The 16536-nt window shown below is 32.9% G+C and overlaps 1 protein-coding gene across 3 annotated transcripts in view; it reads right to left on the bottom strand.

Moving 5' to 3' along the window:
• The window catches only part of CEBPZ (CCAAT enhancer binding protein zeta), a 21246-nt gene continuing 4710 nt past the window's right edge, over positions 1–16536 (bottom strand). Inside the window, exons 3-16 of one of the 3 annotated variants that reach the window (XM_074286594.1) lie at positions 15644–15875; positions 14762–14951; positions 12451–12539; positions 11095–11148; positions 9875–9977; positions 9707–9775; positions 8652–8718; positions 7242–7342; positions 4782–4842; positions 4479–4681; positions 2612–2701; positions 1264–1325; positions 1089–1170; positions 1–253 (exon numbers count right to left, since the gene is read on the bottom strand). In XM_074286594.1, coding sequence (XP_074142695.1) covers positions 114–253; positions 1089–1170; positions 1264–1325; positions 2612–2701; positions 4479–4681; positions 4782–4842; positions 7242–7342; positions 8652–8718; positions 9707–9775; positions 9875–9977; positions 11095–11148; positions 12451–12539; positions 14762–14951; positions 15644–15875 — 1543 coding nt within the window. In that variant the 3' untranslated portion in view covers positions 1–113. Of the gene's footprint in view, positions 254–1088; positions 1171–1263; positions 1326–2611; positions 2708–4478; positions 4702–4781; positions 4843–7208; positions 7343–8651; positions 8719–9706; positions 9776–9874; positions 9978–11094; positions 11149–12450; positions 12540–14761; positions 14952–15643; positions 15876–16536 lie in introns of those variants that run through there. The other 2 variants (XM_074286593.1, XM_074286595.1) reach the window with 2 other exon arrangements.

Raw genomic sequence — 16536 nt, forward strand, 5'->3', positions numbered from 1 at the left:
TGGTCTTATGTATAGTTTATTACAAATTTAATTAATAGCTTGAAAGCTACAGAATAAGAATGAACAAATTGAATTTCAAAGTAATAAATAATTGGCTCTTTTAAGAAAGACATTCATTTCCTTGGTCTTTTCTTTTTGTGTATGATTTTTGGACCTTTTTGTCTGAAATTTTTCTTCTTCCTGATAAGACTTTTCACATCTCTGCCATGAAGCCAGTCATCTCGTTCAGCCTCCCACTGAAGTTGTTTGATACCTTTGAAGAAAAAAGTCAATTTGGTGGAGTAATTGCATTAAATAAAATATTTTTACTGCAAAAAGGATTTTCAAACATACAGGCCAATCTTTAGTAGAGAGGTCCTTTTCACCCCATTATTCTGAAGACAGCTAGATATAACAGGAGAAAAGGAAAACATTCCATCGGGAGATATAATTAATATGAAGAAAGAACTGAGTAATTTTTAAATGTCCAAAATTATGACAGTTCATTATGATGGGGCTGACAATAAATAACATGACTAATAAATCAGAATCAATTCTGGGAGCCCCATTTCAGAAAAGACATTGATAAATTAAAGACCATAGAAGAGTTTGAGAACACTGCTCACATTATCTAGATATCCTACTATAAGAACATCCATGGAAGGAACAGCCTAGAGAAGACTCAGGGATAGCATGATAATGACCTTTCAGTATTTTTAGAGCTATCAGAGAACAGGAGAACAATTGGCTTTGTTTGGCCTTGGGAGGCAGAACTCAAAACAATGGCTGGAAGCTTCAATAAGAAAGAGACCTGGAGCTGTCCAGAAAGATAATGGGCCAAGTATGGCACTGATCTATTCCTCTCACTAGGATACTGGATAAATCTTTTTTTTTAGCAGACAGTTGAGGTAATTATTGTGCATTGTGTTGGGCCAGATGGTCTCAACATTCCCTTTTGCTATGAAGAAGACATGACTCATGTTCTGTTCTTTTAGAGGGCATATCTATGAAATTTTGGACAAGCTTTTCCAGTTACATTAATCAACATAATCAAGTCATTTTTCACATAACATTTGAGGACCCCAATCTTAAGTGTTACAACCACTTACTTGCATTATCTCTGTTGGCCATGGCATTCATACCAATGTTATCAAATTTGGAGCCCACATTTTCATCCAGCAGCTGTCCAAACTTAAAATAAAAAAGAAGTTTATGAAAATTTTATCTTTAAAAAAAAAAAAAAAAGATAATTAATTTGTTTCTCTTTAGCTATGTTAGACTTACCTCTTCAGCAGATACAAATAAACTGGAGTCATTGAAGGATCGCTTCTTTTTCTGCCTTGGACCTGTAAAAAGTGTTAAGTATTAAATCCTAGATTATGTGCAGAAAAAAGAAACATTTTGAGGTAGGTTAGAGCTATAAATCCTACAGTGTGAAAAAAGTACCAAATGAGGCTGGATAGAAAATTTACATAAAAAAGAAACCCTAGCCCTTCCATATTTTACTCTGCCCTCACATTCCACCTTCCATTCTCACTTGCCCTCTGAAATCACAAGAGCCACAACCAGTGGTTTGGGGGCTAAAGAATTCTATTTCCCCCACTTCACAGGTAAAGACAGAAGTGCACACAAAGACAGAAAGCTAGAGGGAAGCAAGGGGCATGCTGGTGAATGAAAGAAACAAAAGAAGCAATTTCTATGTACATGTATCGGTATAGGCTATTTATTCTCACTATCCTTTTCAAGTAAGAAAGGAAATAAGCATTTAAGTTGTCAGATACTCTTTTAAGCACTTTTTTATAAATACAATCGCATTTAATCCTTACAACAATGCTGAGAGGTTAAGTGATATTATTATCCCCGTATTACAGTTGAGGAAACCAAGCCAGCCAAAGTCTTACTGACTTGCTCATGGTCACACATCTGGTGTCTGGACCAGATCTGAAAAAAGAAAGGTGAACTTCAATCCAGGTCTTCCTTATTCTTGAGACCAGATAGCTTTCCAATAAGCTAATAAATAGGAGAATCACAACTGTGACTGATATAAATATGTAAACTAGGGTCTAAAGTTTCAGAAAAAAAGGAAAAAAAATAAGGCAGAAGATGCCCTTGAAATACATCATTACTGCTACACTGTTAAATATGGAAAAAACTCACAGAAGTTTTATAGTCAAGATATATTAGCAATGGCAATTCTGAACATTTTTTAAATGCTCAAGGATAAGCAAGGAAAAGATCAGAGAAGTTCTAAACCTCCCTAAGATGAACTACAGATTTGTAAAGGAAAAAAAATGAATGCATTTTCAGTGTCATAAAAGCAGAAGTAAATCTTAGAGAGAAAGATACTATAAAAGTAGAACTTAGGTGTCAAGTAATCCAGTAGTCTAATCATGAATGAGAGATCTGGAGATTTTAAAATATGAAGTAGGAATCAAAGTGAAAGGAAAAAAAAAAAAGGAAAAATACCATGTTTTTGGATTTGCATATTACAAGAGGCTTTAATAGAAGTTACAGTGTAGGGGAAAATATAAAAATATTCAATATGGAAATATTTTCTGAGGAAAAATACATTAGTTCTACAGTTTCAAGTCTAAGAGAACAAAGGTATAAAAGAAATTTAAACTCTTCTTACCTTCAAGTGATGCAGCAAAGTCAACATCATCTGTTTTTTTCTTTTTGCCTTTTTTAATGCTGACCTTGGTGCTGACTTCATCTTCTAGTTCTGTTACTTAAAAAAATACACATAGAACAATTAAAGTTAGTCAGTCAACCAGCATTTATTAAGCACTCAGTATGTGCCAGGCACTGTTCTAACTAGTAGGGATGCAAAGAAAGGCACAAGGATGGTTGGTGCTTTCCCTCAAGAAACTCTCTGTATAATATTAGAGGGAAGATATGACCAGTTTGGTGAATTACAGTCACAAAGCAAAGCATCATGCTCCTTTCATATGTACAATGTTCTAATTCACAGAATTCATAGTTGGCCAGAACCTTACTCCCACCCCCTCAGTTTTCTAATAGGGAAAAAGGCCCAAAGAGGAAAGCTAATAGAATGGGAACTGGAATCCAGGTCTCATTCCAAATGTGGTTAAGTTACCATAACACATGCACAGTAACTGTCTCAGAGGGAATAGAGAAACTGAATTGAAACATACTGTTTAGAAAAACATTAATTATGAATATAATTAATTTTTTGGCACAGTCTCCAATTTTCATGCATGTCAGCACTTTATTATTCCAAGAATGTAGTGGTGTGCTAGAGAAACCCCAGTGTCCCAAGCCCTTCCAGTCATGTGCCACGATAACTAGAAATCCCTACATATGTGCCCTCTTTATGCCAACTTATGTGAGGCTAACTTGTGAAATGCTTTGTCATCTGTAAAATGAGGCTATAGAATATTTTATCTACATCTGGTTGCCTTAGAGGTGGTTTGTTATTAGGAAGTGATTTGCTAGCTGTAAAATCAGTGAAATTAATCAATAAATATTTATCAAACAACTCCTAGGGTCCAAGTATTGGGAAAAAAAGTTAAAGTTAAAGTTTCTATCCCCAAGAAATTAATATTTTAACAAAAGTATCAAAGATCACATGAGTTACTGTATGAGGATGCATTCTGATGGAAGTGGATATCTTCAACACAGAGAAGAGCTACTCCAATTCCAATTGATCAATGATGGACAGAATCAGCTACATCCAGAAAAGGAACACTGGGAAATGAGTATAAACTGTGAGCACTGTTTTGTTTTGTTTTTCTTCCCAGATTATATTTAGCTTCGAATACAATCTTTCCTTTGCAACAACAACAACAAAATTCGGTTCTGCACATATATATTGTACCTAGGATATATTATAAAATATTTAATATGTATGGGAATGCCTGCCATCTAGGGGAGGAGGTGGAGGGAAGGAGGGGAAAAATTTGGAACAAAAGGGAGTACAACGGATAATGTTGTTAAAAAAAAAAAAATTACCTATGAATATGTACTGTCAAAGAAAATGTTATAATTATAAAAATAAAAAAAAAAAAGATCTCATGAGTTAATCTTACTCTCTTGCTCCTCTTGCCTATATCATAACATTGTAGAATATAGAAATAATAAGAAGGGCATGGAAGAAAGGGAGGAAATAGAAAATGAGCAGAAAAATCATCTTGTAGAACCCAACTCTGAATGCTATTTACTTTACAAAAGATCTCAATTTCTTCTCCAGGAAAAAAAAAAAAAAAAAAAAAAAAAAACTTTCACCTACATCAATAGGATTATTATCATTATGTGAAAATGTCTATTAGTATTAATTCTGTCATGGTGCCATGTTTAAAAAGAGCAGGCGAAAAACTGATTTGGAGTTGAACAGTAACTACAGTGATCAATTTATAATATGCTAAGAATTAGCTACTTGGGCAAAAGCCCGATAAATAAACTTCAGGGAAAATAAAGCTGAAAGGTTTCCCCAAAGTCCCGCAAGTCAAAGTTCTTGTCATCCAAAGATGCCATCTGACCTGGAATGCTTTCATTTTCTTCATCCAGCACATCCATGAATGTTCCTCCATCTTCACCAATTTCCTCAAATTCTTCATCCATACTGCCCAAGGAGATCTCTTCATCATCCAAATCATTGAAGTCATCATCTTCACTACCTTCCAAGTCTGATTCCTCATCCCCTTGGTTTTTTTTAGCTCCCTTGGTTTTTTTTGTTACATTACTAGAAATAAAATAAAAGTACTGTAAACTTTTTCTTGTATGGCAACAATGTTCTATTAAATGAGAAGAATAAATAAAATAAGTAAATAAAAGTACTTTACCCAGCAAAATTAAGGTCATCCTTTCCAGCAGCACTAAAGTAATTATCATCTTCAAATGTATCTGCAAGGAAAAAAACAACAACAAAGATCAAATACTAGAGAAAACCAAGAATAAAAAAGATCTCCACACATTTCATTACCTTTTCACTTATAAGTATATGTAAACACATCCTATGATTTAATTACTTTAGACTTAGTAAATATTCACTAAAATTAACAGTGATAATCTGTCTTACAGAATCCTGAAATTTTAGGCAGCCTGAGAAAAGTACTGATTTGCTACACAAATTTTGTGTACAATTATATTTCCAGATCACTTAATTTTCACTGTCATTTAATAACACTGATAACTAATATAAACATACTACAGAGCGCCAAAAAATCAAAGTCTTTTGTGATACTAAGTTATGCTGAACTTTTATCATAGTAAAAATTAAACTAGTAAAAAAGAATCTAGTTAAAACAAACTCAAATGTTCAAAATATCAACTATCTTAAATCTTATTCTTCATATTCTATAAGTTTCTATTAAAATTTTTTTTGGTAACTTCTCTTTAAATACAATAAAATGGATCTCTAATTACATATGTTTTTTAATCAAGGATTTTTTTCTAAGACCGCTCATCTAGTTTGGAAACATTAATTTAAGAGCACTAAAAACAGTTAATTTGTTTTCTGGCAAATTTGTTTCCCCTATCAGCTTTTTATCTTTTCTCAATAAAAAGATGAATCAAAAAATTTTCATATATTAAACATTGGATTTTTTTTCTAGAACACATATGGTTTGACTGGTATTGGTACTTCCCAAAGTACTAATTCTAATAACTGGTGCATTCAAGATTTAATGTCATTCAAGTATTATATTAATTTAGACCATTTTACTTTTTCTTACTTTTTTCTAAAATGCTTCACAATTTTTTTTTAACATATAATTAAAATCAATATTTTTTATGTTTTAATTTGGTAGGCAATGGGGAAGCATGAACTTTTTGATCAAAGTAATGACTAAAAAGATGGACTGGAAAATGGTTATGACAAAGAAAAAAAACAATTGCAAGGTTATTACAAATGGTGACTAAAAAAGAATGGGTAAGGGATCAAACCAAGAGCAATTTGGGAGACAGGGAATAATTAGAAGGTTGGGAGGATGAAGCTGATGAAATTACAGTTTTAAATATGTGCTGAAAGAGAAATACTCTTGGGGAGCCAGGTAGAAATATTAAAATACAAGCAGTTGGAAATAAAAGGGCTAAGAACACAGAATTTAAAGTCACTCACAGAGAGGCAATCATTGCCCCTATGGGAGCAGATAATGCTGAGAACAAGAAAGAGGGGCACCAAGAGGAAGAGTGGATGACAAAATTTTCTAGCGCTCCTTAACATATAAAGGACAAGAAATAAAGAAACACAAATCATCTTTCACTAAGAAATTCTACCTAAATTATATATTTCATTTAGCCTATTCATAATTCAGCATTCTGTTGTAATAATATATACACAAAGGCACAAATTCTGAAGTATCCTTTGGAATGTTGCTAGGATCTTAGAGTTTTAGGCAATGGAGTACAATGTGAATGACTTTCTACATGGGTAGAGAACCCTAAGCATAAAGCCACCCAGCTAACAAGCTCAAAAAATAATACAAACTGGATAAAGGAGAAGGTGCACTGAAATGTCCTGATCTAATAACATTTCTACTCTCTTTAAATCTCTCCTGGCAATGTACTCCATGAACTTATGAAATATCCTGCATGTTCAGATGGCTATAAACAACAATTATGGGACACAGAGAACACAGAGCAAGGGAAGACAAGTAAGAAGGAATAAGGGCCAGTGGCCCAGAATAAGTAAGCATATAACCCAAAGAGTTTTTCTCAAGTTCTCTTCATCTTCTGAGGAAGAGAAGGTGTCAGCTGCCCATCATTCATCCCTCACTTTCATCAGGTAACTAGCTTGCCTTGTTCAGTCACACACTTCTCTGATGAGCACCTCTACCTCACTTCTGCCTAATCCTCTCCAGGTAATGTGTTGTGTGAAGTCTACTAGTGTCTACCATGTGTTTCTTGCTTCCCCTTTGCAGGATCCTCAACCTTGATTTGTAGCTACTCAGCACCAATGGAAGAATATTGGTATGAAAGAGTTGTGCCTTTGTCTTGGGAGAAGAGTGGAGGTCATTAAAAAAAAGAAAAAAAAAAAAAGAAAAAAAAAAATCAACCACCTATTGTTCAGCCCACTTTTTTCCGATTTTATTTTGGGTTCACCTGAGAGTTTCTTCTAGAAATATGAACTGACAGACATTGTTGTCTATTTAGGGGTTGTCTATCCACCTGCATGGCAGGTGGTCTAAATACCCTCTCTGTTGACTTCATCTTGGGCCAAGATGGGAGGGCACAAGGTCTAATGGGACTAAGTTTATAAAACAAACAACAACACTTGCTCATATAAATAAATTATTACAAACCAAGTATCTTCTCAAATTCTTCATCATCTACATCTTCTACACTTTCATCATCTGAAGATATTTGACGTTTATGTTTCTCTTTGTCAACCTTCTTGTAGTACCTTGAAATAAATTCCACCAGTTACTTATATTATACAATATGGACAGTAGCTATTTCACACTTTTCTGATGTATCTATGATCTTAATGATGACTGCCAATCTTATAAGTCAAACTAGGCAATATGAATTCTTTTTCTACTCATTTTCTCTTGGTGAATTATAAGGTCAGTCACTTCTGTGAGTCTCACTGAGCTGTAGTAGATTTTAACTAAAAACATCCAGTCACTTGATTGTTATGATTCTGATCATCAGGGTTACAAAAGCTGCCTTTATCAAAACTGCACTAAAATACTAAAACTAGTAATATAGCTAAAACTTTTTGATTTAAGGAACAAATTCCAAAAATCCTCTCAATTCCCTAGAATATTAGTTTCTAGTATTGTTCGGGTAGGACGAAAGATTGTGCTTCAATTTTAACCTACAATCAAGTCAAACATTAGCATTCATCTAGCTATAACAGCTAACATTTATATATCACATTCAGGTAAATAAATTATTATCCTGAATAGAAGTATAAAGTTATCGTTATCTCCATTTTACATATGCGAAAACTGAGGCTCAAGAATTTGAGTTGTCCAGATATTGTGTCAGAACTGATATTCAAATTCAAGTCTTATGAGCCCAGGATTTATGTGTGGGGGAGGGGGAGTTTGTTTTTCTTTTTTTCCCTGTGTTATTCATAAAGCCTTAGAAACTTTTGAGTATAGGTAGGCCTAGTGCATTTGGGAGCCACAAAGTTTTCAAGCAGACTCTAATTTGGTCTCCATGCAATGTATAAAGATAATTATGACCATGCAGGATAATTACAAAGTCACCATAAAGCAAACACTACTAGCACCACCACTATTACTAGAGAAAAGTAGATGAAAGTTGTAAGTTGTAACTAAGAAAGTTGTAAGCTATAATTTAACTTTGTTTTCTAGATAATTCCCCTCTAAGGTTCATGTTTCTGCTAACATAGACCATTTCAGTTATTTAAGTCATTTAAATCTGAATTAGATCTTTAGATTGTAACTATTAAACTACTTGAAGGACTATCAAATTCCTGGAATTACTAAATAACACATCACTTCAAAATTCTGTTTGTAGAAATCTTTTTGAGTTTATTGAACTTTTTCCTATTCATCTTAACATTTCATTAATTTGTTTCTCATGCTTTATGCCACTGATACTTCACAACTGATTCTACAAAACTTGCAACCCAAGCTAAAATTATCAAGATTTTTTGATTTAATAAGCATTACACAAAGCACTTAAAGTTTCTAAACTATCACAATTAAAAAAGGAAATAAGAAAGAAAATCATATTACCTGTAGAAAAAAATTTCATCCACTGGTATTTGGCTTTCTTCCTTTGCAAGGAATTCCTTACTGTTCACTAAAAAATAAAAGATTTCATTAAATCTTTCATTAAAAGAAAAATATCTTATTTCAACAATAATATTAAACAAAACTATAATATTATTAAAACTCCTCAGAACACGAAACAGTGAATGGAATATTTTACAGATCTCAAAAATGATGATTAGTGGAAAACCCAGAAGCTAAAAATAAATGACTAAGTGTAAAGAAAGGGTCAACCCTAACATACCCAACTTCCTAAAGAGTCAATAAAACACCAGAAAAGCATTTTGATTCTTAAAATATACTTGCTTTTTGTCTACTACTTAAAGCTATCCTAGTGGGCAAGAAACAAGATAATGGCTCAGTCACTATATTTTAAGTTGAAACAAAATCATTTTATTTAAAAAAAAAATTTAAAAAATACTAGTATTAAAATATAGTCAACCACACAGTTACTCTTAAATAAGAAAATCTGTAGGAACTACCTAAGTTTTATTTTTAAATCTTAAAAAATGAAAAAAAAAGTCATCTTTTCTGAGAAAATCCTCAAACAAAAACATTAACTGAATTAAGAAAAAGTTTAGAAAATATTAATGTGAAGAATGAGAACTATTTTTAAAATGCCATGCTGAAATAAAAATTAAAATTTAGGAACTAGTTTATTAAACACTAAGAAATTAGAAGACTAAATCTGACTAGTTACAAAAATCTGAACAAAACTACCCAAGGATTGATTAAAATTTTAAAATTTAAATTACATCAATATAAAAATGCCTTCTCTCTTTCTTTATGGTAGGTCTACTTATTTAGGTTAGTAATACAAAATAAAATACTACAAGACCTATCTAGGCAAAAACACAGAAAGCCTGAGCAGCAGTCCTGGATTATACATTCTCTTTTTCTAGAGAATAAGAAGTTTTTGGTTAAGCCACTCTTTTCCAATTACACAGATAACACCAATAAAAGGTATATAATATTTCTGTGACTCTCAATAGTTTCAAACTTCCAAGTTTCATACTTACCAGCAAGATTCCGCAAATTGTTCATAAAATGCTTTCTTTTTGGCTGCATCACAACACTGTCTGTGTTCTCTAAAATGGAATGTTTAAGCCAGTAAAACATTAGTGATCATATACCCGCAGCCACAAAGTCTGATAACTAAATTCTTTACCACACAAGGAAGCACTCACCTTTTCCCTTATGTTGTTTCGGATTTCTATATACAAATCGATCCAAAAATCTCATTAGTGTGAAATCCTGTAATGGATCTCCTGAATATTGAATATAATCCCCCTATAATCAGGAAACAAGCAAAAAGCTTAAAACCCTTTTAAGAAATGAATTTAAATGGTAGATTTATGACCACACAAAATTCTAGAAATTTTGAAATAAAGAAAAAATGATACTGGGTTGAATTAAACATATTTTAACCACTATACCTATGTTTCTCTATCTCCCTTTTCTCCTCCTACTCTATTTTTAATTGAGTATAATTGACTTAAGTGAAATAACATCACTCAGAAAGGTGAGTCTGAGTCCATACTCTACCACGTATTAGTTATGTGACTTACTGGCTCTTAATAAACTTCAGTTTCTTTACAAAGAAAATGGGAACAACTCCTGAGCAATAGGGAGATGAAATTACTTGATTGAATTAGAGCATCAGAAAATCAAAAGAGCTCAAAGGGACCTCAGGAATCACCTCTGTGGTTCAATTCCTAACTGACTATCTTTCTTACCACCTCTTTCAACTATATTTATTTGGAGTCCTCCTGGGAAGGAAAACTGAACTTAAATCAAGTGTCCCGCTTTCCATTTCTGAAGAGCCTTAATTGTTAACAAGTGTTCCACCCTGATATGGAGAAGGTGGGATATGATGTAGTCTACTGAGAGAATGGATCCATTCAAGTACAAAGAAGATGGTTGATATTCAGAGCTAGGGACTCTGGCTCTAGATAAAGGGCTCTCTCTACTATGCTATACATTGTATGACATTGTAAAAAAAAAAAAAAAAAAAAGTTATCTATAAGCAGCTAAGCTTAGATTCACAGAACCTGCAAAGGGAAAACAGACACAAAGACTAGGAAATGCTAAGCACTGAGAATAAGACAGCCCTGCCCTCAGGAAGCTAACATTCTAGTGAAGACGAGAATCTAGAAAAGAGGAAATCGAGAGCCATCAGTCCCCATATGTCACAAGAGGAAACAGAACCTCCCAAGGATTAGTCAGCAATGGCCCAGGATTCAAACTGTTAGAACACAGAATCATTTGCTCTTTTCATTTAACAAGGAACTATACTGACATCAATCAGTACATAAAGATTTTCTGTGGATCTATTTGTAATTACCTAGAAGAAAGTTAGACATGTACCTTTTATACACCTTTGTCTTTCCCTTTGTTTCAGACTTACCTGTAAAATAGTTTTTGCAAAAAGGGCCACAGATGGATGAAAATGTTCAGAAAGCTTAAAAAAAAAAAAAAAAAAAAAGTTTTTAAATTTCAGATTTCTAATGTTAGATTGTCAGGCAAAAAAAAGATCTGAATGTGCAAAATAGATAAACCAAAGAGTGATAGTCTGCTTTGTAAAATGATTCATTTATTTTAAAAAACAAAATAATTCCTTTAAGTGGCCAAATTCCCTCAATATGTTAAGTGATATATCAGCAATTTTATTTTCTATTCTAAATTCTAGATATTCTATTTTTTACTTAAATTTCATTTATTTATTTATTTATTTTGGTTTTTTTTACTTATTTAATTCTATTTATTATTTGGTCACTTAAAGAAACCAATGCTTATTTTATTTCAAGAAAAACAGGGAAAAGAAAAGGAGGAAATTCAAACAAGGACAAAAAAAGGGTAATTTTATTAACTGTGTTAAATTTAATATATCCTTACAAAGATAATTTAATATAAAAATTAACTTTACAAAAACTATTAACTGACTGCAAAATATTCTTGATTTCTTTGACCTAACTTTTGACTTCATTCAAAGCAAGAAATTTAATCAAATTCATCATTTGATCTTAAAAAAAAAAAAAAAAAAAATATATATATATATATATATATATATATATATATATATGTAGACTGCAATCCTGTCATGTTTACCATTCTAGGTAATTCTTATGTGTATCCTCTCCCTAGTTCTCATAGACGAGAGGAGGAAGATGGGATAGAGCTTCTCTCTTGATAGCATTAAGGCATTGGGACAGCACACAGGCCATAACCAGATTGTCCTTTGCCCCTATCAAGGAATAAACGCATCTTTTACTCTAATTCTTCCAAGTTCTTGCTTGTTAGGTATTATAACCTCTCATATATCACATGCCTCTCTGCTGCCCTCTGAATGATACTCTATTTTATGATTTCTTGGAGATTAAAATATTCCATGACTTTCAACCAAACAACACCAGTACAATATAGTTAAAACACTGGACCTGGAATTAAACCAAGCACAAGAGCACCTAAGGGATCAACTTTAATGAGAGGAAGGGGAGAAAGACAGCAGAAGTGTGAGGAAAAAAATATTGGACTTATTCAATATGGAAAAAATGTGACCAAGTAAATATGACCTCCCTTCCCATCTACATGAAATTTAAAAATAATTCCCAATATTGAGCACACATTTGATGAACATGTCTTTTCATTTATTAGAATTACATATTCAACAGTCACATCATCTTATTAAGAATTTAAAAACTACTTACAAAACAAGCTATACAAAAAAATTAAAGAAATCCTTTGCAATTACATACAATTTTACCTTTCTGAGTTCCCAAAGACTTGTATTATCTGCTCCACAGAACAAAGGGTTTCGATTCAATGGATCATAAGTATTTAAGTTCTTCCCACCTAAAAGCATACAAAATTATTACTTCCCAATCACTTCCCACTTCCAAGGCCAGTCCATCAACTGCTATCCTACAGGGCCTGAGACATCTACCAGTGGTACAATCATGGACAAAGCACTTTGCCTCTCATTACCCTTAGATAATTCTCAAATGTTGTAAGTTATAAATAAATTGGTGATTTGAAATGATATTTTCACATACTAATGAAATACCACATTAGGAAAGAAAAATCCTATCACTCAGATTGAGAGTACCAATCTACCACATAATTTTGCTAATTCAAGGACATGTGCATGCCTATAGATTACACCACACTGCCATCTTCTCCTTGAGTTTTTTATTACAGTCAATCTGTAAGATAGGTAGTACAGTTATTGTCCCTGTTGTACATATTCGGTAACTGAGGTTTAGTGAGGTTATATGACTTGTTTATGGTCACATCTGAAGTGATAAATGACAAAACTTGAAGGTCTTCTGACTTTTAGTTCAGAAATCAATGAATTACACAGAGTTTCAGAGCAACAATAAATCTGAGTTCTAGGCCTGGCTCTGATATCAAAGAGCATAACCATAACTATAAAATGAGAACAATATCCATACTAGCTACATGACAGAAGTGTTGCGAAAATCAAATCTTATGCAAAACAAAGTTTTCTATGATCATAGAGTATTAGATAAATATGTGCTATTAGTATTGATTACTCAAGGTTATAGTGTTCATATGCTGGAGAACTCTGTATATTCTCTTTAACACCACAAAATGACCCTACACAAAATATTTATAGCTGTTCTTATTTGCAATATCAAAGGAATAGTAAACAACCAGAAGCCCACTGATTAAAGAAAAGTTAAATGGTCTATGATTGTGGAATAGAATGGTATATTGCTACAAACTAAGAAACACTAGAGATGAACGGATACAAAATGGAACCAACAGATCCATACACAATGACTATAAGGATGTAAATTCAAAGAATTAAATAACAAAATCAAAACTGAGTGTAATAAAATCATAAGGATCAAGACTGGATCCTGAGGAGTGTTATGAACATCAACTTCCATTCCGTACTTGCAGAGATGAGGACTATGTGTGTGGAATATAATGCTAGATTCAACTGATGTAATTAATTGGTTTTGCAGAATTCTTTTTTCCCTTTTATATTCTCTATTACAAGAGTTGGGAGAAAAGTAGAAGAGAATAGGAAATGTAAATGATGCAAAAATAAAAGCTATCAACAACAATAATAAAAGAGAAATATGGAGATCAGAAACTTTGCCTCATCACTCTAAGTTCCAGGGCTATATATCTCCACCTTAAAACATTAAGACACTTAATTAAATTAACTTAATTAAAACATTAAAAATAGGCATCTCAAACTCTGAATATGTTCAAGAGACCTCAATATCTTCTGCCTGAAAGTACTTTATTTCCAATTTCCCTCTGTCAAAGGCTTAGTTCTCTTTCATCAACAACAATATTTATCAAAGTTATTTAAAGACTGAAAAAGCTTTCCATCCAGTATCATAGGTGAGCAATGTTAGTCACCAGAGTAAGCAACCTTCCCTTGTTCTCTGCTCTTCATACTCCCATCCTACAGAGGTATTGCTGATTTTACCTCCACGACATTTCACATCTAGTTTCCTTCTGGACAGTGCTATAGCCATCACCCTAATTTGGTCCTCTTCGTCTAGGTTACTGCAATTGCCTCAGGTGTTTCCCATCTACAATATAGTACTGCTGCCAACACTAGATTCTCAACACACAAATTTGCATCTATCCACTCTTCTGCTCAAAGATCATGAGTAGTTTATTTAAAACAATCTGGCTTCAAGCTTTGTTTCCAAAATGACTTACCAAGATTTCCATGTGTTTATTTTGTATTGCTAATCCTCCCTCCTCCTGGCCCCCCCCAAGATCTTTATGAGGGCTAGCCCCCTGCCTAAAACCCTCTCTCCCCCTGACTTTTGTCTTTTGGAATAATTATCCTCCCCCTCCAAGTTCAATTCATATGATTCAGGAAGGACATCTGGCCCCCATATCATTCCTCATTCCCACTTAATAATTCACTGCAATCTCCCTGAGTAATTAATACTGTATGCCTTATTCAATATTATCTCCATTAAGAAGAAAAGCAGAGGCTATCTTGTTTTCCAATGTCTAACAGAGCAGGTACTTTAAATGTTTGCTATACTTAATTCAATACCTTCATTATAAAAACTTACCCTCCAAATTCTTAAGATGAACCCATGAGGCAGAACCTGATTTTTCTGCTTCTACAAGATTTTCAGTTGTGCTCTCATCCTTATCTATTTCTTCATCTGCATTTTTTTCCATTTCTTTATCAGCATCTGTAAATTTTTCAGTATCATCATCTTCATCTAAGTCCAGAAAATTTTCTTCTTCATCAGATTCCTAACATAAGAAAGGTTTTTCAAAATAATTTTCTATTTTAAAGTTTAAAACTTTGTGGATATTTAATATAAAAAGTCAGCAGCAATCATACAAGGTCTAAAACCCTAAAAACAATTGAGGATTTTGAAGAAACATTTCTCATAACTGCTCATTAGTAAATGAGATAAAGTATAGAATAGCAGATACAGAGCTAATATCCCAGGCAGAAAGCCATGGACTTGAGTCCCACCTATGATATATACTAGCTAAGTGACAAGCTGCATAAATTCTTAGAAGTCTCAGATAATTCCCTAGGACTATTAAGTTCCAGAGTAAGTATTATTTTGAAATGGTGGAGGGATTTTCCTATACCAATGAAATCAGAGATTGGATCCAAAAAGAAAAAAAATATTACCTGCCACTATCTTGCAGATAGTACAACTCTTTAAAAATAGGTTTTGTGTGAATAGATAAAACTACAATCTTATTTCTAGATTCTGAATCTGGAATTCATGACACTCCTGAACTCTTGGAAAATTCTTTCCAATAGAACATAAAGGTCATTTACACTGGACAGACTTCTAAACAAATCCTCTTTGTTTAGAAAATGGCAAAAGACATTAAAAACAAACAGCATCAAATTCCCCCACATATTCAAAGACAAACCTAAATACATTTCAGCCATCAGATTTTTTTAAAGCTTTTAAACATACCAGATGCTCATGCAGTTGAGTTCGTAATGCTGGTTTTGCTTTAAGGATCTCAGACACAAGGTACAGAGCTCCACAGATGAATGATGGCATCTGTCCACAAGTGACTTGGAGTAGCCTCTTTACAAATGCCTTCACCCGACGTAAAACTATATCACTTTTCAGAGACTTGTAGACAAGATTAAGAAACATAGACTGCTTGGAACATAATAGCAAACCTGGGTCTAACAGCTTCCTGTAGAATGAAATGTCAATTATGTTTATTTACAAAATATGTTATTTAGCAAAAAATTTAGATACTGTCTAACCCCATACGATTAAAGAATGAAGTTAATTGTTTTAAGAACTGATTTCCTAACCTTACTGGTGTCCTAGACTAAGGGATCATCACTTTTATTATAATAGGTGTGGAAGAGAATGAATGATAGAAATATCAAGTTGAATGAAGGTATCAGAAAACCATAGCTGCATGAAATACTTAACTGGTCTCCAGCCTTAGCAATGTACCACTTAATGAAAACACTGAACATTGGTACAATAGAGCAAAAACTAATTGTGATGAGACATATACAATCATTTTGAATCCTGAATCTTTTACTCATTTAGAGTACTTCAGTAAAAACGTCAATCCTCTAAGTCTTTGCTACTATAATTCCTCTACTTCCTCTTGCATTTCACTTTCAGCCATTAACACACCATTCCTTATCCATTGTCAGAGAAACAGGGAAAAAAAAAAAAGAATCTGATAACACAAAATGACATTTTTCTTGTGACAAGTGCTTATTTCAAACAAGATAAGTATTTCTGAAGCCCTCAATGATCTCAGCTTAATGAATTGAAATACTGTCTTATTTCATTGATATTTGTTCTTTATAATACATATGACAATGAAATGA

The sequence above is a fragment of the Sminthopsis crassicaudata genome, chromosome 2, assembly GCF_048593235.1.
Source record: "Sminthopsis crassicaudata isolate SCR6 chromosome 2, ASM4859323v1, whole genome shotgun sequence".
In the NCBI taxonomy this organism is placed as follows: Eukaryota; Metazoa; Chordata; class Mammalia; order Dasyuromorphia; family Dasyuridae; genus Sminthopsis; species Sminthopsis crassicaudata.